Here is a 24,904-nt window from a genome sequence, read left to right as displayed (position 1 = left end):
GCTTCTCCTTAACTTAAGCTGAACCCTTCTCTTCAGCCTACACGTTTCTGCCCCGTAGGTGAGCACCGGTAAGATACAGCTTGTGTACACTTTTGTCTTGAGGGATATTGTTAACCTAGAGAACCTGCCATATGCGCTCCACCCCATTCTGATCCTTCCAGTTATTTCCCTCTCATGACCTGCCCTATTAGACGCATTCCTTTACCACTTCCAGCACCTCGCTGGCATTTGCGAACTTCTGTTCTTTTGCTAGCCTTTTGAACATTACTTTGCGTTTCTGCATGTTAATTTTAGTAGGAAGGAAACTAAGAAAAAAATGGCAGTCGGCTTGGAACAATGAAGTAAATAATAAACTACACTTGGTAAAACCAGTTTTCGGTAAATTTAATTCGTGTGTGCACGAAGAACGTTTCAAGGAAGTGATCTTATGCCGCATCCGAATAGGCCACACGCACCGTGCGCACAACTTCCTACTAACAAAACAAGTCAAACCTGTTTGCCAAGAATGCGGAGATGAACTCACGGTTAACCATAATTTAATCTCTTGTGTGGAACTGGAAGAACTAAGAAAAACGTATTTAACTCAATTTTATAATAAATGCATTCCTTCTCATCGCGCACTGCTTTTAGGAGTTGATGCAATTGTTGATATATCATTTGTTTTTAGCTTTCTTAACCAAACGGAATTTCAAAGAGACTAAATTTTTACCCACCGGTTTGTTTGAATTTTAGTACACCTCAGCCACTTTCTCATGCCTGAAAAGAAAGCTGAGGCTTGTATTTTGATTGGCTGGGAGCCTCTATATCCTCGCGCAGCCAAGGAAAGCTACTGAAGTTACCCAGCCCTCTTTAAAGCTTTTACTAGTAGCCATTTCTAAAATTTGTGCATGTGTTCACTGAGTAATATTATCACTTGAGGGCCTCTACAACAGGGATGATTCTTACATTTATATAATATTCAACAAAAGACTTTTCCTATACCGTGTTCTTGGCGCATGATGGCCTCACTTGCCTATGTGCCATAAAACACAACACAACGCATGTTAAATTTAAGGATCACTGTACTGCTCTGTCTGTTCTACTCATTTATCATGATTCGCAGTTCATCTCCTGAGTTACTCAGCAAGGCAATGTCATCAGCGAATCGCAGATTATTGAGGTACTCTCCATTCACTCTTATCACTAACTCTCCCCAATTCAGGCCTCGGAATACCTCCTGTAAACAGGCGTTGATTAGCTTTGGCGAGATTAGCTTTTTCCCTGACGCCCTTCCTTACTGGAATTTTATTGCTGATTTTTATGGAGGACTATGACGGCTGTGAAGTTGTTATATATATATATATATATATATATATATGTGTGTGTGTGTGTGTGTGTGTGTGTGTGTGTGTGTATATAATATAAAATCACCACAAATTGAAGAAACAACAAAATTTAATTCACGACGTTTCGGCTGGAGGACCAGCCTTTTTCGAGTGTAGTACAGCGTTTGAAACACGCAGATTTTATAGAGAATGCGCGAGGTACAAAGTTTACAAGTTTACAGCAAAGCACGAGTTCAGAACACTAGGGGGGGGGGGGAGGGAAGAGACCAGGAAAAACATTTTTTTTTTAACAAAGGAAGAGAGAGAATCGGTGCAGGTGTTCCGGAGAGGCCGTATTTTTTTTTAATAACAAAAGAACAATAAGATTAAGATAATAAAAATATAAAAAGGGGGAAGGTTCTTTCCCACCACCTCAGGGCTGCCTTCGAAAGGCCCTCGAGGTGTCGCTTCTCTCTGCATTTTGGTGACAAGCGTGAAGGGCTCCACCCCTGTACAAGGAGGAAGCTACATTCCAGAGAAACTGGTAGGGGGGGGGGGGGGGTGAGGAGGGGGAGTAAAGAGGAATGCAAACGAGGCCTGCAAACGAGGAATGCAAAACGAATGCAAAGAAAAAAGACGAAAAAAAGGGAAAAAAAGAAAGCAGTGAAAAAAGGAAAGAAGAGCCATTGTACAAGGCTTGGTAATATTGTTACAAGTGGACGAATCATGAACGAAGAAGTGGCGGTGCGCTGAACGACGACGACGTTGACAGTTGGTAGCGGTTATGAGCTGAGTGCTGGCCATCTCAGAGCAGCCGCCAATATAGACTTACCGCCGTAACATCAACGTAACATCTTTTGGTGGAGGTGCGGGGTGGCCAGGTGGCGAGATGGCCAGCACTCAGCTCAGAACCGCTACCAACTGTCAACGTCGTCGTCGTTCAGCGCACCGCCACTTCTTCGTTCATGATTCGTCCACTTGTAACAATATGCATTCAGAGAAGGGTGGTGGCAACACGAGCGAATACAAAATAGGACATTAAAAAATGGGGGGATTTTTTTCCACCACCTCAGGGCTGCTTTAGAAAGGGGTGAAGGGCGTATTTTGGTGACAAGCGTGAAAGGCTTGACCCCTGTACATGCAGAAGGCAACATTCCAGAGGAACTGGTAGGGAGGAAGGGAGGGGGGTGAATAGGAATGTCAACGAGGCCTCTAAAGAAAGAAGAGAAAAAAGAAACAAAAACACAAAGACACAAATAATAAGAAAAATAATGAAAATTAGGGGAAAAAAGCAAAGAAGAGCCATTGTACAAGACTTGGAAATATCAATTCAGGCAAGGGTTGTGGCAACACGAGATAAATCAAATAATACAAGTTCCTAATCAATCCTTAGAAGGGCACTCCGTACACACGCATACAGATACAGACAAAAGACAAGGCAAACAATAAATCCAACACCAGAAACAAACTGCAATGAGTCGGAAGTACAATCTACCGCAAGACAAATGATCATTCGCAGTAAACAATTCATCAATGTATGAAGCGAAGACCGACATGACAGCAAAAAAATGAGGGGGGATAACAGCAAATGGGTGACAATATAATACAATGCGCGACAATACAAGACTAGAATAAAAATAAAAAAGGGAAAGAAAATAACAGTAAATGTGGGACAATGCAAGTGAAAAAACTGGGGACAATGCAAGTGAAAAAAGGAAAACACGTCGGAAGCTATGCTTGTTAAGCATGCTGCCGCCCGTTCTATGAGTCTGGGATAACTATTTGTTACATCTATTGAGAGTGTAAACATGATAGCCGGCCTACTGTTTCGTTAATGCCGCTCGAGGCTGTGTTAAATTTGTGAATCGGGTACGATTCACAGCTCTCGCGGTCATAATTTGTTTTGAACCCCGATTGGAGTGCAATAGCTGTAAAGTTATCGAATGGATGCCCAAGGTTGTTGATGTGTTTTGAAATTGGGAGATTTGGCTGTGTCCACACATGTGATCTGTGGTTGTTGATGCGAATTCTGGATGGTGTAACTGTCTGCCCTACGTACTGAGCTTTACAGGTTCCACATTCCAGGAGGTAGACAACATTAGCGCTGTCGCATGAAAAGTTACCTTTTATCTTAAATGAGAAGGATGACGCTGTGCTTTTAGCACTGGTTGTTGTTGTCATCATCGGACAGAGTTTGCACCTAGGTTTATTGCATGGCGCGGATCGTCTGAAGCTACGGTTGCCGATTGTAGACGATGTTATCATATCCCGGATGTTCCTTGCGCGCCTATACTCAACACGTGGGGGATCAGGGATAACTTCTTTCATCTTTTCACTCTGTTGAAGGATGTTGTGGTGTTTTTTAAGAATTGTGCTAACATTGGGCATTGAAGCCGAATGAGTAAGGACCAGATTGACTTGATAGTCCGGGCGGGGCTGCTTTTTGCCATTTATGAGTTCGCGCCGGTCATGCTTTGAAGCTTTCTTGACTGAATCGTCGATGACTGACAATGGGTGCCTCTGTCGTGCTAGGTCCGCACGGAGTTGCTCGCAGTTTGATTCAAAGTCGCCTTCTTTAGAGCAAATCCTACGGAAACGTAGGGACTGACTGTAAGCGATGGATGTTTTACAATGGCGAGTGTAACTGCTGTAATAGTGTAGGTACTGGTGACGGCCGGTGGGTTTTCTGTAGACTGTTGTCTCAAGTTTGTTATTCGTGATGGTCACCTGGACGTCAAGAAAATTCATTGTCGAGGCTGAATGCGACGAGGAAAACGGGATGTTAGGATGAGTGCTGTTGAAGTCCGAAATAATCTTAGTGAGTTTTTCTTCAATGTGTGTCCAGACCATAAATATGTCATCGATGAATCTTCTGTAAAATATTGGTTTAAAGGGAAAGTTGTTGAGGAATTTCGTCTCAAGCACAGCCATGAATATATTAGCGTCATCATCATCATCAGCATCATCATCAGCCCTACTACACCCACTGCAGGGCAAAGGCCTCTCCCATGTCTCTCCAATTAACCCTATCCTTCTCCAATTAACCCTATCCTATAGTAGCGTAATTTGGTCCAATTTTGGTTCCCATTGACGTTCACTTATTTGCACGTAGTGCTGGCCATTAAACTCGAAGTTATTTAACTCAAGTATCAGTTTTAACATCTCTGCAAGTGTGCTGCCGTCAACCGGTTGTTTAGATTCTAAGCGCTCATAAGCATAGACGACTGCGTTGATGCCATCAGCATGCGGTATATTGGTGTACAGCGAAGCGACATCCAGGGTCACTAGTAGGGAATCATCTAGAATGACTAAGTCGAGAATTTCACTCAAAAAATGGGTGGTGTCCTTAACATAGGAAGGATATAAGGAAGGGATATCCCTGATGAGGCTGTCTACATAACTCGAGATGTTTTCAGTAACGGTTCCAATTCCAGAGACAATTGGTCTTCCCGGATTATTTTCTTTATGAATCTTTGGAAGAAGATAAAAATGTCCTGGACTTGAATGTAACGGAAATAGAGCTTTTGCGATCTTGTCCTTAATTTTCTTCTTTTTTTGCCAAACCTAAAATAGATTCTGAAACTTTCTTATTATACTCTGGCGTAGGATCAGTAGGGAGAGCCTTGTAAAATGAGGAATCACTTAACTGCCTTCGGGCCTCTTCAAGGTAATCCTTTTCATTCATAACTACGATGGCGCCACCTTTATCCGCTGGTTTTATTACGATGTCAGATCGGCTGCTTAGAGCCTGCAACGCATTGCGTTCAAGCATTGTGAGATTAGGGCGATAAGAGCGTCGTTTTTCAAATTCGGAAAGGATATCCTTTTGCACTGCCTTTATGTATAAATCTAGACACTTATCGCGCTGCGGAGGTGGTGTCCAATGAGTAATAGATCGAAGTTTTGGACCAGGATCTAATGTTTGGAGGCGACCGTGGTAGTATTCTCTCAGTCTAAGGTTTCGGGAGAAATTATCCAGATCTTTGTAAAGTTGAAGTTCTTTAATTATACCGCTAGTGGGGCAAAAGATGAGGCCCTTGGACAGCACCATGCATTCATCGTGTGACAAAGTTACTGACGAGAAATTAACAACATTGTTTGGTGTAGATTTGGTGACTTTTAAGGTTTATTGACATGCGCCTGAATTGGATGAACTGATTCTTATATCTGATGCAGAGGTTGGACTACCGGTTGAAAGGAGCTGACAAATTTCTGATTCTGACGAATGGAGCTGCAGAGGAACCTCATCCCGAAGGAACTTCCTCTCTCTCTGAGTTAGGAGTGAACGCTGTTTCTTGTTTAGAAATAGCTCTAAAGGTGCAGTTTCCTTATCGGTCAGATGAACGTCTTTGCGTAGCTGAGCTTTCTTGAGCCTCAAAGCGTCCAGACAAGACTTATCATGTTGGATTACGATATCCATTAGTTCTCTTGATGCTTTCTGAAGTATGTCCTGCCAATGGGTTTTTAGAGGAAGCGATAAGTCCGATGTGGCTGGTTTTAAATATATTCTCATGCCTTTCGGAATGATATTTGCATGGCTATACAGGTCTATGGTTTTCACATGATGTTCGTATCTAGCTCTTTTTTCTACAACCTTTCTTAATGTTAAAAACTTTTTCGATACAGAAGTTTCAATCAGTTCACCTTGGTCTTTAGCAGATAGTCAGTTCTTGGATGAATTTTCGACGACGTACTTGTAGCTCCGCAGGGAGTAGTGCGGCTTTGACTCAGGTGTCGCAGTGGATGGATTCTGCGTCGGTGGCGGTCTGGTTGTTTTGGGAGTGCCGTGGGCATGGTCAGACCACGTTGCTTGTGCCCTTCTAGTAGATTTCCGGAGCAGAATCTGCTGGAGGTGGCCCGCTATTATGGCCACACCTTCAAAACTGGGATGCAGGCCATCTGCGGCCATTACTCGTGCAGGTGGAAGCCACTCCAGCCCATGGTCCACGTAAAAGACTCCTCTTGTGCGCTGGCAGTGCTTGCGCAGCATGGTGTTGAGGCGGAAAGCTTCGCGGTTACAACGCTGGACGGTTCTTATGCCAATGCCTCGACGACGTCGGTTTAGGGCACGAGGAAGCACAAGGGTCACGTAAACTGAACGCACCTGAGGATGGTCAGCTTTAATGGTTCCGAGGAGGGTATTGTACTGCTCGAAGGCAACTTGCGCCGGCGTTGTTGCAACGTCGTTAGCACCGACGCGCAGAACGGTGGTGGTGGAGCGCGGCACGTGATCCAAAAGCGAGGTTCAAAAGCGGGGTTCAAAACAAATTATGACCGCGAGAGCTGTGAATCGTACCTGATTCACAAATTTAACACAGTCTCGAGCGGCATTAACGAAACAGTAGGCCGGTTATCATGTTTACACTCTCAATAGATGTAACAAATAGTTATCCCAGACTCATAGAACGGGCGGCAGCATGCATAACAAGCATAGCTTCCGACGTGTTTTCCTTTTTTCACTTGCATTGTCCCCAGTTTTTTCACTTGCATTGTCCCACATTTACTGCTATTTTCTTTCCCCTTTTTATTATTATTCTATTCTTGTATTGTCGCGCATTGTATTATATTGTCACCCATTTGCTGGTATCCCCCCTCATTTTTTTGCTGTCATGTCGGTCTTCGCTTTATACATCGATGAATTGTTTACTCCGAAAGATCATTTGTCCTGCGGTAGATTGTACGTACGACTCATTGCAGTTCGTTTCTGGTGTTGGGTTTATTGTTAGCCTTGTCTTTTGTCTGTATTTGTATGCGTGTGTACGCAGTGCCCTTCTAAGGATTGATTAGGAACTTGTATTATTTGATTTCTCTCGTGTTGCCACAACCCTTGTCTGAATTGATATTTCCAAGTCTTGTACAATGGCCCTTCTTTCCTTTTTTCCCCTAATTTTCTTTATTTTTCTTATTCTTTTTGTCTTTGTGTTTTTGTTTATTTTTTCACTTCATTCTTTAGAGCCCTCGTTGGCATAACTCTTTACCCCCCTCCCTTCCCCCCTACCAGTTCCTCTGGAATGTTGCCTTCTGCATGTACAGGGGTCAAGCCCTTCACGCTTGTCACCAAAATACGCCCTTCACCCCATTCCAAAGCAGCCCTGAGGTGGTGGAAAAGAATCCCCCCCTTATTTTAATGTCCTATTTTGTATTCTCTCGTGTTGCCACCACCCTTCTCTGAATGCATATTACCAAGCCTTGTACAATGGCTCTTCTTTCCTTTTTTCACTACTTTCTTTTTCTTTTTTTCGTCTTTTTTCTTTATTAGAGGCCTCGTTTGCATTCCTCTTTACTCCCCCTCCCTCCCCCCCCCCCCCCCTACCAGTTTCTCTGGAATGTAGCTTCCTCCTTGTACAGGGGTGGAGCCCTTCACGCTTGTCACCAAAATGCAGAGAGAAGCGACACCTCGAGGGCCTTTCGAAGGCAGCCCTGAGGTGGTGGGAAAGAACCTTCCCCCTTTTTATATTTTTATTATCTTAATCTTATTGTTCTTTTGTTATTAAAAAAAAATACGGCCTCTCCGGAACACCTGCACCGATTCTCTCTCTTCCTTTGTTAAAAAAATGTTCTTCCTGGTCTCTTCCCTCCCCCCCTAGTGTTCTGAACTTGTGCTTTGCTGTAAACTTATAAACTTTGTACCTCGCGCATTCTCTATAAAAACTGCGTGTTTCAAACGCTGTACTACACTCGAAAAAGGCAGGTCCTCCAGCCGAAACGTCGTGAATTAAATCCTTTATGTTTCTTCAATTTTTGGTGATTTTATAATATATTTGACCAAATCAGCTGCCAGAAATCCCTTTTGGTATATATATATATATATATATATATATATATATATATATATATATATATATATATATATATATATATATATATATATATATATATATATATATATATATATATATATATATCTTGTATTTTGACAGAAGGCTCGTCTACACCCTGATTCCGCAGTGCCTAGATGAATGCTGAGGTTTCCACTGAGTCTAATACTTTCTCGTAATCAATAAAGGATATATGTAAGGGTTGGTTATATTCTGCGCATTTCTCTATCCCCAGATTCATAGTGTGAATATGATCGATTCTGGATATCCTTTACGAAAGCCAGCCTGATCATTTGGTTGATTAAAGTGTAACGTTGCCCTGACTCTAATACCGATTACCTTAGTAAATACCTTGTAGGCAACGGACAGTACGCTGATCGGTCTAATTTTTGAAGTCCTTGGCGTCTCCTTTCTTATGAATTAAGATTATATTTGCGTTCTTCTAAGCTTGTGGTACAGTCAAGGTCATAATACATTGCGTATGCAGGGCGGCTGTTTTTTCTAGCGCAATCGCCCCTCCGCATTTCAACAGATCTCGTGTTACCTGGTCCTGACCAGCTGCTTTTCCCCTTTGAATTGCTCCTAATGCTTTCCTTACTTCCTCTTTATTACTGCCGGGATGACACATTGCTTTGCGCTGCTGCCTGTATCATTAACGTTCTCATTACATTGGCTACTGCATAGGTTTCTTAAGAACTCTTCGGCTACTTTAACTATCTTATCGATATTGCTAATGACATTCCCCTCCTGGTCACTTAACGCATACATCTGGTTTTTAAGTATGCCTAGTTTCCTCCTCACCGCTTTTAGGCTACCTCCGTTCTTTAGAGCATGCTCGATTCTCTGCATACTAAACTTCCTTTTGTCGGCAACCTTGCGCTTATTTATTAACTTCGATAGCACTGCTAGTTCTATTCTGTCTGTAGGGTTAGACCCCCTAATGCTTTGACGTTTCTTAACCAGATTTTTCGTCTCCTGAGATAGCTTGCCGGTATCCTGTCAAACCTTCCTACCGCCTACTTCTACTGTGCACTCCGTAATGATAGCTGTCAGATTATCGTTCATTGTATGAACATTAGGATCGTCTTCCTGAGTTAGAGCTGAATATCTGTTCTGCAGCGATATCCTGAATTCCTCTATTTTCACACTTACCACTAGCTAGTTAATGGACTTCCTCTTCACTAGCTTCATTTTCCACTTAAAGTCTAAGCTAATTCGAGACCTCACCATTCTGTGGGAGCTACAACGCACCTTTCTGAGGACGTCCACCTCCTGAACGGTGCCAGGTTGCGCGCATAGTATGAAGTCGGTTTCATTTTAGTCTCACCATTGATGCTCTAGCGAGCCCACTTCCTGTTCTCTCGTTTCCGGAAGAAGGTATTCATGATGCGTAAGTTATTTATATTGTAAAGTAAGACTTCACGGGAGACGTTTATTCTCATCCGCTAGCAGAGACGAGCTGCCAGCGAACAGCACCAAGCGATGACGATGGGAATTTACAGGTGACAGAGAATGAAGTCGCAGCCAGAGAGGCGACGACGACGAAGGCGCATAAAGTGCTCACAATGTCTGCCAACTCTACTAACAGCTCTCCCCTGCTATTCCTAGAACCTATCCCATAGTCGCCTACCGCCTGGTTGCCAGTCTGCTTCTTGCCAACCTTCGCATTGAAATCGCCCTTCAGTACACTGTACAGTGATTTTACTTTGTTCACTGCCAATTCCACGTCTTCATGCAACCTTCGTCCGTAAAGTTCAAAGACTGAGCCCATTAAATAGATGCGTTTAACATTGAAATCATTCGTGCAGCACTCCTCCGAAATAGTCTTCCTTGCAGTCTGTCTACAGCTTCCAAACTTCTTGAAGTCTTGGAGACAGTTGGAAAATGCTTTTTTCGCAGGGCTGTCAGATCCTTTCTCGTGGCGCCTTGAATGGCCTCCACGCTCCCCATCCAGCTACCTTTTAGGGCTCTCTTCGCACGAGAAAACAGGAAAAAGTCGCGTGGCGAGAGGTCCGACGACTATGGCGGATGGGGAAGTACAGTAATGTTGTGCTTAGCGACAAGTTTTGTGACGCTGAGAGCAGTGTGCGGACTTGCGTTATCGTGGAGAAAGCTCCATTGTCTAGATGCCCATTAGGCAGGGCGACGGCGTGACGGCGCAGTGCATCACGCATGTGTTAGAGCACGAGGATATAAAGCTTCTGATTCACCGTCTGTCCTTGTGGGCGAACTTGTGGTTTATGACACCTCTGGTATCGAAAAAAAAACTGTCAGCATCGTTTTTGTTTTGGTCTGTATACGCCTCACCTGTCCACCCAGCTTCACTAAGCCCTATGACATCCCATTTAATGCCCGCTAGATCCTCGAGCAGCACTGCTACGCTAGCCTCACTAGATAAGGTTCTATATATAGTTGAACGTTGCCAGGTTGTTTCCAATGGCGGCCTGTCCGGAGCCAGAGATTCTGATCACCCTCCGCTGCGCCACAGGTCTTACCGCCGCCTTGGTCAGTGGCTTCGCAGCCTCTGGGGACTGATGACCGAGGGTTAATTGGTTTGTTCATAGAAGTTGTAGCCAAGTACTGCACCAGAGTGTCCAAATCCTGTTTCGGTGAGGGAGTGCGTTATCGTTTCTTGTCACCGAGATCACGCAGCACCCCAGCCCTGCTTATACAATTCCAACGACACGCGATCTTTTTTTCAAACCCGGTGGAGAATTACAATGCACTGGGATTCGAAACCCGGTCCTCTTGCACGCGAGGCGGACGCTACCTACGAAAATACACAAAGCACCACTGAGTGCGTCGTTTGAGGTCACACCTTGTTTTGCCTGAACCATTTGGGTAATCACTTCCACCCCCCATTTGGCTCATCTCTTGGTCCCAGGAAGGACACATAGCACTTCTTTTCCGTTTTCTCTCCTCTTTTTTTTCATTTTTACTTTCTGGCTACTCCATAAGCTGACGTTATTTCCGCTGGTAGCAGTATTTCGGGTACCTCCGCTGCCTTTTTCTCCCATCTCTATATCTTATTGTCCAGCCTCAGCTGCTAAACCACCGGCGGATGCAATATTGACGACTGCAGAGGTAAACAGTGGCTTAGTTTTGGTTTCTTTTTTTTCTGCCCCCAGCGTTCTTGCGGGCTTGGCAACATTATTTTTTTTTATGACATATGTTGGTGGGTCATGACTCTTTTCTCCTGCTTTTACGGCCAGGAGAAGCGACAAGTTCCCGCATTCTTCCGCGAAGGTAGCTGCAAGGCCACGCACGCTGTCGATCATCTCAGCTCAGCTCGACACGCCTGTCAGTAAGCAAACTTGCGCCGCTTAACAAAGTAGAGTTCGCATCCGGATATTGTTTTTCCCTACTCCTTGCATGTTCTGCTTGCTGTCAATTTTTTCGTGCGGGTCCCACTACCCTTTTTCTTATCCATGCTTAGTTATTTTACGTGCATTTTTTCACTTCTGTCTAAATATTTTGTGCTCTATCTTTCTCGTTCATCTGTTCTGTGTCCAACCCCCATAAAAGGGGGAACAGCAGCGAAAGAAAATCACTCTTGGAAAAGATCGGTCCTTCGATCAAAACGCCGAGTCAACTAAAGCGGAAACTCAGTGAACACTTTTTCGCGTACGTGTGCTCCGCCTGCGCGCCCAGAGCGCGTCGGGCGTCGAAAAGGGGCTTGCGTCTGCATGCTCCTCGCGCTAGCTCACTCCCCTTCGCGAGCCGACGGAAAGAATTTCAAAGGCCTGCAGAAAAGGGCTTTGGCGGGCGCTGAAAAAGCAAACACGAAAAAAAGTATGTGGAACCTGTAAGAGCTTCAAGCCATGAAAAAAAAAAGTCCCCGAGAGGGCTACGGTACTCCAATTGTTGTACACTGGACCCCAATTTAGACGCGCGCGCAAACGCCCGTGCGCAGGCGCCGGTATCTGACATGCAAATATCTGCACCCCGCTCGCGCCTGCTCGCGCGTCGTGCCTTGCGTATGCGCAGACAGGCTCCAGCGTACCCCCGTGCGCGTAGGCGCTCCGCCCGTACGGAAAGGATGCGTCCATTGAGTCTGGGCTTACAGGCGCGTTTATACTCCGACGTCCACGGCGGGCGGGCGAGCGCCAAAGAAGCTGAACACGTCGGCGGTCAAGCGCCGTTTGAGTGTAGAGTCTGGCTTTGGCCAACGGGGCATCGACGTATAAACACAATAATATATATATATATATATATATATATATATATATATATATATATATATATATATATATATATATATATATATATAGCAGGTATTTCATGGAAGGTGACCACTAATCTTTAAAAACAAGGTTTTTGAGGTAACGAGTAGCAATTCGCGGCATAGTATTATGAATGTTGGCAGACGTCAAAAATCTGGGGAATCATCTTAACTAGCTAAGTGATTAACTGAATTCTGAAAGTTAACTTTTTATTATTACCAATAAGCACCAGACTGCAAATATAGAATTGCAGCCGACCATTGGTATTAGCCATATAAGTTTTTAGAATATCGAAAACGCCATTACTCTCGCCGCTGAGGCACGAAAGAATTAATTTGGCTATTTTGACTACTTACGACTACTGGAGGGCTTGCTTTGCCTGCCTACTTTCCGAAAGTGCATGTCGTTTAGCACGATGTAACCAAGTGCGCGCGCGCGCGCGCGCGCGCGCGCGCGTGTGTGTGTGTGTGTGTGTGTGTGTGTGTGTGTGTGTGTGTGTGTGTGTGTGTGTGTGTGTGTGTGTGTGCGTGTGTGCGTGTGCGTGCGTGCGTGCGTGCGTGCGTGCGTGTGTGCGTGTGTGTGTGTGTGTGTGTGCGCGTGTGCGTGTGCGTATGCGTGTGTGTGTGTGTGTGTGTGTGTGTGTGTGTGTGTGTGTGTGTGTGTGTGTGTGTGTGTGTGTGCGTGTGCGTGTGCGTGTGTGTGTGTGTGTGTGTGTGTGTGTGTGTGTGTGTGTGTGTGTGTGTGTGTGTGTGTGTGTGTGTGTGTGTGTGTGTGTGTGTGTGTGTGTGTGTGTGTGTGTGTGTGTGTGTGTGTGTGTGTGTGTGTGTGTGTGTGTGTGTGTGTGTGAGAATTAGAGATGCATGCACTCCCTCGTTGCCGACCGACAAGGAGCAAACAAACAACATAAATACGGAGAGGGAAGACTGTCATATGCAATTTCTTCGGCACGATAAGTCAAGACGGACTCAGTGGCACAGTGAGCCTAACTAGACACACGTGTACTGAGTATGCACACGCAAAAAAAAAGAGAGAGAAGGCGGCAACACATGCAAGCTTCGGAAAGAAGTGTCGTCTGGGGGTAACTATGAATGGCAGGAGCGTTTAACACCGTGAGGGCATATGAAGCCCTGAGCTCGTCACGAGCGATCGCTGCGTTGTCGCTTACGACGAGCTCATCTCGGCATGAATGTTCCGCTGCTTTCTAACCGGCTTTTGACGAGACGAGCCCAGCTCGTCAAATGGTGAACACAAATGAAAGTACCGCTCTTTCATTCCCACTTTTATTGAGTGAGAGTATTCACATTAATTGGCAGAAGGAATTCATTGTGTGCAATGGCACTGTAATTGTGAGCTGAGGCTCACCCTCCTGGCTCGAGATTTTCCCGCGCTTTCAAACAAACACGGCATCATCCATGCGGCATAATAGTCAGGAATAGAGTCATCCGTTGAATGATGATAGCGCAAGCAATTAAGATGTCGACTTCGGGGTTCTTCAGCCGAAAATACAGTGACGAGGCTTGAAGAAAGACAGTAACGGCTAGAACATTAGCAAGGAACTGAGGAACCGGTTTAGGTAGTGCATGGACACATTGTGCGAAGTGCCATGTTTTGAGCGCTGTCTCATCGTTAGTACCCTCCATTAGGTTTGAAGGAATCAATAAAAGAATGGCGCATTTCGTTGACTACAATGCAAAAATCTACTTTTCTTTCTGAAGTTACAAAAGTGGACAAGACATTTTGGCTAGTAAAATATTATACTCCGGTGTAAAAAGTTTTCACTGATATTTTTATGTCTTAAAGATCTTATAGAAGCATATCATGTAAAAATTGGCCTTTCTGTACCTTTCTAGGTTATGTAATACTACTTATGTAACACCCCTCTTTTGGCGCCTTTAAATAAAAAAATTGAAATGTAATGAAATGTTTATAAGCCCTTAAGCGAAGGTTCTTTGATTTCACCGAGTTCGCCAAGGTGGTCAAACTGGGCAAGGAAGGGTGTGGTAGGGGATGAAGAGTTTTGTGTAAGCGGATGGTGACAAGCTTGAAAAAGACGCGACTGGCGACGACCGACCGATGCATGTCAATTCGAGACTTAGAAGGTCAGCACTGGTTTGTAAGAGGTAGATTGGGAACACTACGCCAGGCATTCGTTAATGCCGCGGGGAATCGTTCCAAGATTGTAAATAAAGTACGGCTCGCGTTCCACCCTTTCTCGGGTGCTGTAGAACCCAGCCTGTAGGACCGTTAACTAAATTGCGTGAAATGGGTGAAATGGAGAGAAGGTTGAGCAGGGATAGGACTTGAGCACGGTGGTTATATATACGTGAATTTTTAGAGGGTTAACCGTCTGCCCAATGCATTTTACACTTCACGCACTGTAATCTAGGAGGTATACAACATTAGCGGAATCGCAATCAAATTTGCGGTTATTTTTCCATTTGAAGCCTGGGGCTGTGTTTCTATGGGACTGTGTTTGTATATGTCGTGCACAACTCGATGTCTGCATATGTTTTCATACCTGGCATCTACATTTTCACAAGGTCGGCACACCAACCTCCGGTACCGATTTCTTCTTGAGTGTACAAGATTGTATCCAGCTATTTTCAGTCGTCTGTAGAATATGCGAGGGGGAGCAGAGAAAATTTTAGCGAGGCGCTCACTTTGCTTGAGAATGTTGAATCTTTTTTAAGGATTTTGTTTTCGTTAGACAGTTACTTGGGAAGGTAAACACCAAATTTGCCCGACGATCTATTTCTTCGCCGCCTCGACGTTCCTTCAGTACTTCCTCTCGGTTGAGTTTTGATGCCCTTTGAAGGGGGCGGGGGGGATATAGTTGCTTAGTGATGCGTTTGGAATCATTTACGAAGTCTTGATCTGGAAACAGATTCTTTTAAATCGATGTGGCTGAGGGTATGGGATACTTGTTTTAGAATAACAAGGATGACAGCTCTGGAAGTGGAAGTATTGTTGACGGTCCGTCGGTTTTCTATATACACAGGTGGTAAGTGAGCCTTCGTTTACCGAAATCTCAACATCTAGGAAGTTAATTGTGGTTTGGGAGTACGTGTAAGTGAATGATATGCTGCGGTGGACGAGGTTTAACTGTTCAATAAAATCTAGGACCTCTTTTCTCTGCGCCAATGCAAAATAAAGAGAAGTCATCCAAGTAGCGTTTATATAGGATCGGCTCAATGGGGCAATCTTCCAAAAACATAGATTCAATATTATGCATGAGATGTTGCAGTAAGTGGGGGCGATCCTGTATCCTTGTCTGTGCCGTTAATTTTGTAAATAGTGTTGATTGTTGAATTCAAAGTTGTTATCTTCGCATACGATTTCCGCCAGTATTTATAGAAGTCATGGAGCAGGGGATTCCTTCTTTCTATCTTGTTAATACTCTTCTATCGGATATTGGATGGCACCGGATTGAGGAATGTTATTGGAGAGAGAGACTACATATAATCTTGCCAAGAAGAGTTCTTTCGGAAGTATAAGACCTGCTATTTCCAGAGAGAGAACGGATCTTTCCTCCGTGGTTAGATCTCTGGTTGATACATTAATAACGCAATCCTCGAAATCAAAGTTGGAGCTTGTAACCGCAGGAGTATTATTAGTAGCTGCTTCCGTTGCAGATCGTTCTGCGCGTGTTGTTATAATCGATGCTTGTGCTGTGCTGAATTTGTTGTTTGAACTTATTGTGACCTAAATTTATTAGTAGCTGCCTCAGTTACCGATTCTTTTTCTTTTGTTTAGTGCATATGTTTGGTGGCCTCAGATGCAGAAAGGGTGATTTGTTGACGAGAACAACTCTCTTCCATTCTCAGAGCTACCTACGCCTTTTGAAATTGGGCAATGGTAACTTCAAACAAAAATAAAAAGAGGCATATTGTAGCACACTAGTCCAATTATTGTTTTCCTCATCACACAGGTTACCCTTTGATGGTCTTAACGACACTTTTAAACGTTTCGGTGTAATTTTTGATTGCAGCTAGGCCATTAGGCTGTGAATATGGAGTAAATGCCTTAATCGGTTATCCACAATTTTTCTTTACTTTAAAAATATGGATTTATTTGACGAAGGCTGTCGGTAACGAAAGAATGAGAGATTCGGCGTCATCACGCGGCCTGAATGTCAGTGCTGACGGGACCGTCGGGCCGAACCGCAGCGATTGCTGAGATCGTAGTTTGGCAGATGGGTGCTGGGTACTTGTTGTCTGCTAGAGACGGTATCAACATAGCCCTCAACAGTGGAAATTAGCTGCCGCTCCGCTCCACTAGAATAGCCTGAGGCTGCCCCTGGGTTTGCTGGTGTTCTGGCGCTGTTTGCTCCGGATTTTGGTGTTATGCTGGGGGTGTTCGGGGTATGCACATGGTTGGCCTTAGATGGAGGTTTGCTGCCGGTGGGTTACAGCGGATAAGCCTGTTGCTGAAATGGGTCTCTCAGCGGTCCTGTCTCGTGTGGCGCCCATGGGCAACTTCGGGGTTGCGGGCACCACTTCACTGTACACATTGCGAAGATAAGGTGGCCGCGTTGGTGTCGGCAGTATAGCTTTGCGTTGGGAGACGGCTGATATTGAACTGGGCCTCTCGGACAATTGCCCTTGGTACTCTTGCGGTTGTTTGGTAGGACCGCTTGTAAGCCAGACGTTCGACCCTCCTCAACCTGTCGATGCGGCTCAGTGATGGTCGCGATCACTGGGTCTTTAGTTGGTCGGTCCTTTCCCTGGTGGTTGTTGAGAGTCTCAGAGTAGCTGGGAGCAACTCGGGTGTGATACTACACTAGGGACCGGGTGTAGTCCTCTTTTGTAAGCAGGTGGGCTTGCCACTCTGTCAGGCGATGCCACTGGCACTCGTGGAGGAGGTTGCAAATGTACCACGACAATGCTGAAACCCCATCAAATCTTGGACGCACATTCTTGTGCTGCGAGGACACTGGGAGAAAAGACCTTCAATGAATGGTTGAGGAACAACGCGTCGTGTACTCGTCGACAAAGTTCAACAAGTTGACAACTGAACCTCACAGCTCGGCGATTGAATTTCTCTACTGATCGCCGGTAACAAGAGCGTCGCCGGTGGTTTGGGGCGAGGGGCAGTACCAGCGTTGCATAAGTTACCTAAATTTCAGATCACTCTGTGCGGATGATGTTGAAGGCTTCTGCGTGCCGCGCAATTGTGGTCGTCTGGATGTAGATGGTGTTATATATATATGGACAAGGTAAACGAAATGAGGGGCTCGTTTGTCATCAAACTTATGAAAGGAGCCAACAGTGACTGAAACTAAGGTGCATAGGGGAATGTTTAATTTTTTTTAATCTGTAGTGCTGATCAGTGGGATAATAATACTTAGATTAATATATTGCCTAAATAAAATTACTTATAAAGCAGCAGAAAAACAACGATGCCGGTGGCGGGATCCGAACCGATGACCTCCGAATATCGCGTCCGGAGCTCAACCAACTCTACCGGTGCTCTACCAAGAGGGCTGTCGCACAGTTTCCGCCCTCGCCATTAGATGACGTTCCACGTCACACTCGCGTTAATACAGGACGTGCTACGTCCGCCGCTATGGACGAGGGAGGCGCTGGTGAACTCTCTCAAGGTTCGATTGCCCCCAATAAACATAAATGCCCACAAGAGCAGCAGATTAGACAGCCGTCGCCGTAGCTCAGTTGGTAGAGCACCGGACGCGATATTCAGAGGTCGTGGGCTCGGATCCCACCGGCGGCATGGTTGTTTTTTCTGCTCATTTGTAAGTATTTTTCTTTAAATCAAACATTAATCGAAGTTTTATTCTCCCACTAAGCCGCACTATAAATTCAAAAAAACATTCCCTTATGCCCCTCGGTTTCGGTGACTGTTGGCTTCCTTCACGTATTTTTCAAACGAGCCCCTCATTTCACTTACCTTGTCTGCTATATATATATATTGTTATGGGGAGGTCTCAACAAACCACTCTGCTGCACTGAAAGGCAATCTACAGCCTGAGGCTTGGAGACAGCTCACACACAACCAGCTTCGTCTTCAAGAGCACCTATAATCCCTTAGTTGTGGGCTGGTAAAACTACCCCCGCGGCGACGTAATCATGCTGGTGAGTGCACATGATAAGGCTTGAGGCGGAAAGCGTACACTATTTCGGAAGGAGGAGCAGCAGACGGCGTCTTCGGATGAAGCAGTGCAATCTCGTAGGTCACGGTGGTCACTTGGCGTACAACACGGTAAATGCTCGTGTAACGGGGCAGACATTTTTTCGCAGAATCCCACACAACATGGAAGCAGCCAGAGTAGAATGAGGGAGCCTGGAGACTCGGTCATATCACAGTGGTTACTGTCGTATTGACATTCTTGAGAACCTTGGGAGGCAGACAGTCGATGGCGGGAAACCTGGCTGGCGGTCTCGGACCGGGCTATGAGATCACTAGCATGAGTATTGACGGCATGGGCGATGGGCAGTAAGGGGTCTCGTCCAAAAGAAGAACAGAAGTGGCAGCGTCCGGCTAGTGTCCCAGGGCGTTCCAACTAGCGCGTGCTGCGGACACTTGGTCATCTGCACTTCGGTGGCGATGACGGCGTGACTCGGTACACGAGCATGTCAGAGTACGGTCTAGACGTTCCGTATGGCTGTTCGACTAAATGTCATAATCTGGCTGAATTTTTTCCCAACAGGGCACGAACAAAATATTTAGTCAATCACAAGGGAGACAAACCAGCGGCCATGGTAGGTGATCGATTTGCGAGGGGTGTCATGGTGTAGTAGGACGTCGTGCGGAAGGATGTCGACCACGTCAGTAGAATAGCTGGCCGGGAGGGCGGGCTTGATGGCGTATCGCGTGGTATAGTCGGTTGCGACGGAAGTTCAATTGTTCCCCAAGGTGAATACTCTAAAAGGCCCAAGCAAGTCGAGGCCAACAAAATAAAACGGGTCGGCCGGGATAGCAATCAGCTTCAAGTGCCTAGGAGACAGAACCGAATAAGGCTCCTTCCGACGTTGACAGCACTGGCAAGCGACCACATAGCGCGGGACGGAGCGAACGATGCCAGGCTCAAAGCAATGCCGGCGAAAACGGGCGTAGTACGTGCGAACGACACCAAGATGACCAGCCGTCGAATCATCATCGAATTGTTCGAGGGTGGCAGTGCGCCTGTGTTCGCGGACGACAAGCGAGAGTTCAGTGCCATTGCAGCCGTAACTAGGGCCTTCTGCCGTCGATGGAGTGTAAGCTGGGATCCATGCGCTGTTTGTCGGCATTGTGGGAGAACGCCGAGATTGACAAGACACAGGTGTCGCAGCTACAGTCTGCACAGGAAGGTGGATCGACAGGATGACAAGGCAAGCAATCTGCCTCTTGAAGGAGCCGGCCAGATTTATGCATGACGAAAAATTAGCTCTCTCGCAAGCGCGAGGCCCAGCGCCCAAGGAGGCCAGTAGGGCCCTTCAGGGAATCGAGCCAGCACAAAGCGTGGTGGTCGGTAAAAATAGTGAACAGTCGCCCAGAGAATAAAGGTGGAATATCGCAACCGCCCAAACGACGGCCAGGCGCTCCCGCTCTGTAATGGATTAATTCTTCGCTGCGGAAAGGAGAATCTTACATAGGTAATAATAATGATAATAATTACCGGTTTTGGGGGAACAGAAATGGCGCAGCATCTGTCTCATATATCGTTGGACACCTGAACCGCGCCGTAAGGAAATGGAAAAAGGAGTGAATGAAAGAAGAAAGGAAGAAAGAGGTGCCGTAGTGGAGGAATCCGGGGTAATTTTGACCACCTGGGGATATTTAAAGTGCACCGACATCGCACAGCACACAGGTGCCTTAGTGTTTTGCCTGCATAAAACCGCAGCCGCCGCGGTCGGGTTCCAGGCATAAGTAATCACGAAGTGCCTTCCGCGGTAGTGCTGTGTAAGGTAAGGCCGTGAGCGCACTGCGTAAAGACAATGAACAGAACCAGGATGTGATAACCTGCAACGGCGGCTCCAGCAGTACCCATTCCAAGACCGGCAGCAGTACTGTCATTCGCGACGCTAAGGATGGGCGAAGCGGCAGGGGTCGCCACTTTCTTGAGGCGGTGGCGAAAAGATGAGCTGAGGACGGATACTTGGGGACCAGTGGAAACGAGGGCAAGGACAGGAACAACATCCATAAGGACGTCGTAGAGATTACATATATAAGCAGTAGCAAAAGAGGATTCGCATTCCGAGCCATCAATGCAGCGTCACCACCAGGAGCTCTATTGGCTAGTTTCCCGAAAAGCTGGCGCTGGACGTTGGGAAGTTGAATGGCTGGACCCATGAAGAGGCGGAGCGGTCCCGGAGTAGAGTGGCTCATAGCCAGGCGAGAGACGGCAGGGCCCGTAGTCGGCATGACGATCAATGTAGGGGAATGGTCGGGGAGGAGAGTGTCAATGGCTGTGGCAGTAGCGAGATATGTGACCGACCCGCCAGGATCCAATCGCCAGGGTTACTCCACTCTGCACGACTTCGGTACAGGTAACGTGTCGTGAAGGTGTTGCTGGGCGTAGCGGTAGTGACCGTAGGAGGGACGGGGCTCGAACTTCGAGTTTTTCAGTATGCGGCGAAAGGAAATGTCCATGCTTGCAACCTCCATCGAACAGCGCCCTCAATGAAAGACCCCTCACCCTTCCTAATTGAAATTTTATTGCTTACTTTACGGAGGACTATTTTGGCTGTGCAGCCGCGATGTATATCTTTAGGTATTTTTATATAAGGGACATGCACACCCTGTTGATTCCGGCCGCGGCCGTCGAATATCGATGCAGGCGAAATTCTAGTGACCCGTGTACTGAACAAGGTCAGTGCACAATAAACAATCTCAGGTGGCCGAAATTTCCAGAGCCCTTCACTGCGACTTCCCTCATAACCTCAGTAGCTTTGGGACGTTAACTAAACAAGCCTAAACTCATCTACGCCATTTTCGTAATGACTGCATGACTGCTGATGTTTAGACTCAGGTAAATACTTTCCAATAATCTATGAAGCCTATATGGTATAGGGAATAGTTATATTGTACGTATTTTTCTATCACCTCATTGATGGTGTGAATACGGTCTATTGTCTACTAGCCTTTAGATAAGCATGCCTGATCATTTGGTTAGTTGTAATCTATAGTTGTCCTGACTCGATTCGCGATTATCTGAGTGAATATCTTGAAGGCAACGGAGAGCGTAGTATGGGTCTCTCCAGCGTAAAACATTGTAATTCGCCAATCGTGTACGCTTCAGACCCTGGCCTTGTGGTAATCGCGTTGTTAATACAATAAGCTGTAGCTTGGTCGTGTTTTTATCCAACTTTATTCATACTACATTGTTTTGTTGTCCGGTGCGCTGTGTGTGGTCCGTGCCTGCGGTCAGGGGATGTTCAGGTGTGACTCTTATCACCGGTCAGCGGTACGAATCTCCCTCCGCCACCTGAAACTTACGAACTGGACATCGGTCGGCTGCATGGCACGATTCATTACGACAGAGTCTCTTCTACTGGCGTACGGGTGAATTTTCAGGCTGAATTTCTCTTGGCTCTGGACTCTGAATGGCCGCTTATGGTGTTGTGAAACGTTTTAGCGCTCTTCACGTCCCCGATTCTCCCCACACAGTTCCTTTTAGCCGCTGCCTAGGGAGCCCCAGGCTTACCTGGCAGTTGCCAGTGCCTGGCTACAACATGAGCCCAGCACCCCTTGTAATTTCTTGCAACCATTCTTGGCTACTTATAACAGTGTAGAGATAAGATGAAAGGATCCAAGCGGCTGGGTTCAGCCGAATGTGCTCGCAATGAACTACTGTTCGCGCCTTTCAGTTACACAGGCACATATCAGTGGCAAAAAAAGGACAAGTTGAATGTTAAAACTTCTGATTCTGAGAGTGAGGGATAAGAAGGGCAGATAAAGTGAGGGTGAGGGGGTCGATCAAATTTCGCCAAATGAGGGTGAGCGGAAGGGAGGGCCACAAAATTTTTCGACGTCAGGATGAGGGAGTTCCAAGGATTTCTTTGCGAGAGTGAAGGTGAAAGGGTGAAAATGGGGTAATTTGACCACCCCTGGTAGTAATAAACCGATTCTCTTAATATGCTATAACCATCGGGCAAGCAAGCAGCCATGATGTGTGTGTTGAATGTTCTTGTGTATAGCCATACATCATCATGTGATTCTGTAATATTCACTTCAATCGAAGACAGTCGCCTTTTCTGAAAGAGCAGGCATCGATTGTCGAAAATGGCATTTTCTTTCCTGTCGCCTGAGACGAGCGATGCCTGCTCTTGTGAGATATAACACCTCAACGTAGCTTTCTTCTTGTTCACATGCATGCTTTCCCGCCGATCTTTCAGGATTCTCGTGATGCTGAAAATGTATCAGCTCGAGACGGAGAAAACAAGGGAAAAGATAATGGAGGAAGGAAACAGGACGAGAGAACTGGCATGGGCGCACTTCAGCATGCAGCAGCTGGACGTGGAAGCCGTGCAAGAAGAGTATGGCGCAGCGGCAACGCAATTAATGGATGATGCCGCTTCGATGGGTCCGCAGATGACTCAGCTGTCGGCAGAGCTCCTTGAAGGATTGGCTAAAATGGGCATCCACGCGGTCAGTACACGCCGTTAGCAATAAAACGCGCTTCTTCAGGTACAGAGGGAAATGGAGGCCGACACAGTGCTTCTAAAAACTGCCAAGAGTTTCTAAGAGCGCTTCAGCCACCGCGGGGAGATGAGGTTTCTTATTTAGTTTAGCTAGTACTGCAGAGAAAACATGAATTCCACCACGGAGTCATGGCTGAGCCACTATCCGGTGGTTAAATCTAGTCACCGTAGCTACGATACTCTGTCCGATATACAGACTAAACATAGAGAGAACGTTTCTTACTTCTCCGAAACATATTTAGCGAGTAAATATCTGGTATTAGGCTCCTGTAAAAATCTGTAAGACTTTTCTTTAGCTATGCCCGTTTGAAGCCTTATTGCTACCGCATTTCCCCCTTATTTCCGCAAAAAATAAAGCGCTGTTTCAGAAACTCTCCTGTCTGGATGAAGTTCCGCAGCGTCACCATTCCCTCTAGGTAGGTATGAGAAACTCAGCCGAGGTAGAGGGCAAGAGGAAACGTGTGTCTCCCCAGCATTGCTCCATGGGACAAATAGGGTAGGGCGGGGCAAAACTACACAAAAATTTCCACACTCATACTGTACTGTTTTTACTATTTTATTTCAAAACCCGAAAACGTTGTACAGGAGCCATCCATGGCATCCTAGCTAAGTGGTCAGAGAAATAAAGAAAGGTTTCAACATCTCAACTATGAATATTCATTAATTATAAAAAAGTCCGATCTCGGGGCAAAATGAGACATTTCGTCAAAACCAAACACAATCAGTTCTTGCACTCAGAGCACTTGAAGTACAATCCATGGGGCCCTGCGCACTCTTCATGAGCCCACTCGTGACACATCGTGCATTGGGTCCACATGGAACGAGGCGCTGGGTTGCTTCGTAATTCTTTGCGCACGAGGCACTCCCAGTCACATTTGATGCTTGCAATTGCTTCACAGCACGTTTTCCTTTCAGTGCGATATCCTGTGATTGAACAATGCCACCAACAGCCCTTTCGTTCGGTTTCCCGCTTGGTTTTCTTGAGGCCATATCTGACTCCTTGGGAGGTTTTGCTGCCACTAGCTTCGCCTTGTAAGGCGATGAGGTCAAAACGGTGCTTGTCTCCGACTTCCCTCTTTTTGCTTTTTCTAGAGCAAGCCCAGGAGTAAGAACTTGAAACGTCGTGTCACTATGAGCGGGCTCTGCATTGTCTGTTGCGTTGACCGCAAGTCTGTTGCCCGCTGTGCTTTCCAAATGCGCTTCATCGAACGCAGGATCATCCAGCAGCACAGGAGAAAATGGCCAACCACCACACTTCCTCAAATCATTGGTTATGTTACTCATGCTTCCTGATCGTCGAAAGGGTTTGCTTACCAGCTCACCTACATTCTCCATCGTGATGCGACTCCCAATTTTTCTCAGCAGCCACTCGATCCCGCCATGCGTTGTTGTAGGCAGCTTTGAAGGCTTTGAAAAAGCTTGCGCCTAGTGGCTGTAGCTTTTGTATTTGATCTAATCTGTTTCTTGCAAAGCACATATGAACCATGTGTCTCCAGTCGTTCTGCTCGCCGTTGAAGGGTATCCTTAGGCACAGAGAAGGCTTTCGGTGCAGCGGGAATAGAATGTTTTCGCTGGCGCACGCTTTCTGGAGCCTTCTTCCTATTGGCCTCGCTCCATGCAGCCCTCGTCGTATTTCGTTTGCATGTGCGGGCCATTCGTGCGCGGTCGCCAATCTCAGCGGAGACCACTCAGGTATTCCAAATCGAATGGAGATGAGAGGTGCGATGACTGTGCAAACACACATTATGGGACAGCGCATAAAGATCTTTCGGTCGAAAAGCCGTCGGCGTAGTGTTAGTCGCACCGCGTGTCGGAAATATTCGGGGGTTGCGGAAAACAAATATCAAATAATAATTTGTGGTTCTAGTGATTGATGATTGATTGATGTGTGATAGGTGACGAATGGTAATGACATCTAG

The 24,904-nt window shown here is 46.1% G+C and overlaps 1 protein-coding gene across 2 annotated transcripts in view; it reads left to right on the top strand.

Moving 5' to 3' along the window:
* LOC144132410 (uncharacterized) overlaps positions 1–23,632 on the top strand; it is an 81,703-nt gene extending 58,071 nt beyond the window's left edge. For both annotated transcript variants that reach the window (XM_077664808.1, XM_077664809.1), the window contains one exon: positions 22,680–23,632. In XM_077664808.1, the coding sequence (XP_077520934.1) occupies positions 22,680–22,690 (11 nt within the window). In that variant the 3' untranslated portion in view covers positions 22,691–23,632. The remainder of the gene's footprint in view (positions 1–22,679) is intronic.
* The last annotated feature ends 1,272 nt before the right edge of the window (positions 23,633–24,904 follow it).

This window comes from Amblyomma americanum, chromosome 5 (assembly GCF_052857255.1).
Source record: "Amblyomma americanum isolate KBUSLIRL-KWMA chromosome 5, ASM5285725v1, whole genome shotgun sequence".
Lineage (NCBI taxonomy): Eukaryota > Metazoa > Arthropoda > Arachnida > Ixodida > Ixodidae > Amblyomma > Amblyomma americanum.
The sequence above is the reverse complement of the archived record's forward strand: the minus strand, read 5'-3'. Positions and strand labels throughout refer to the sequence as shown.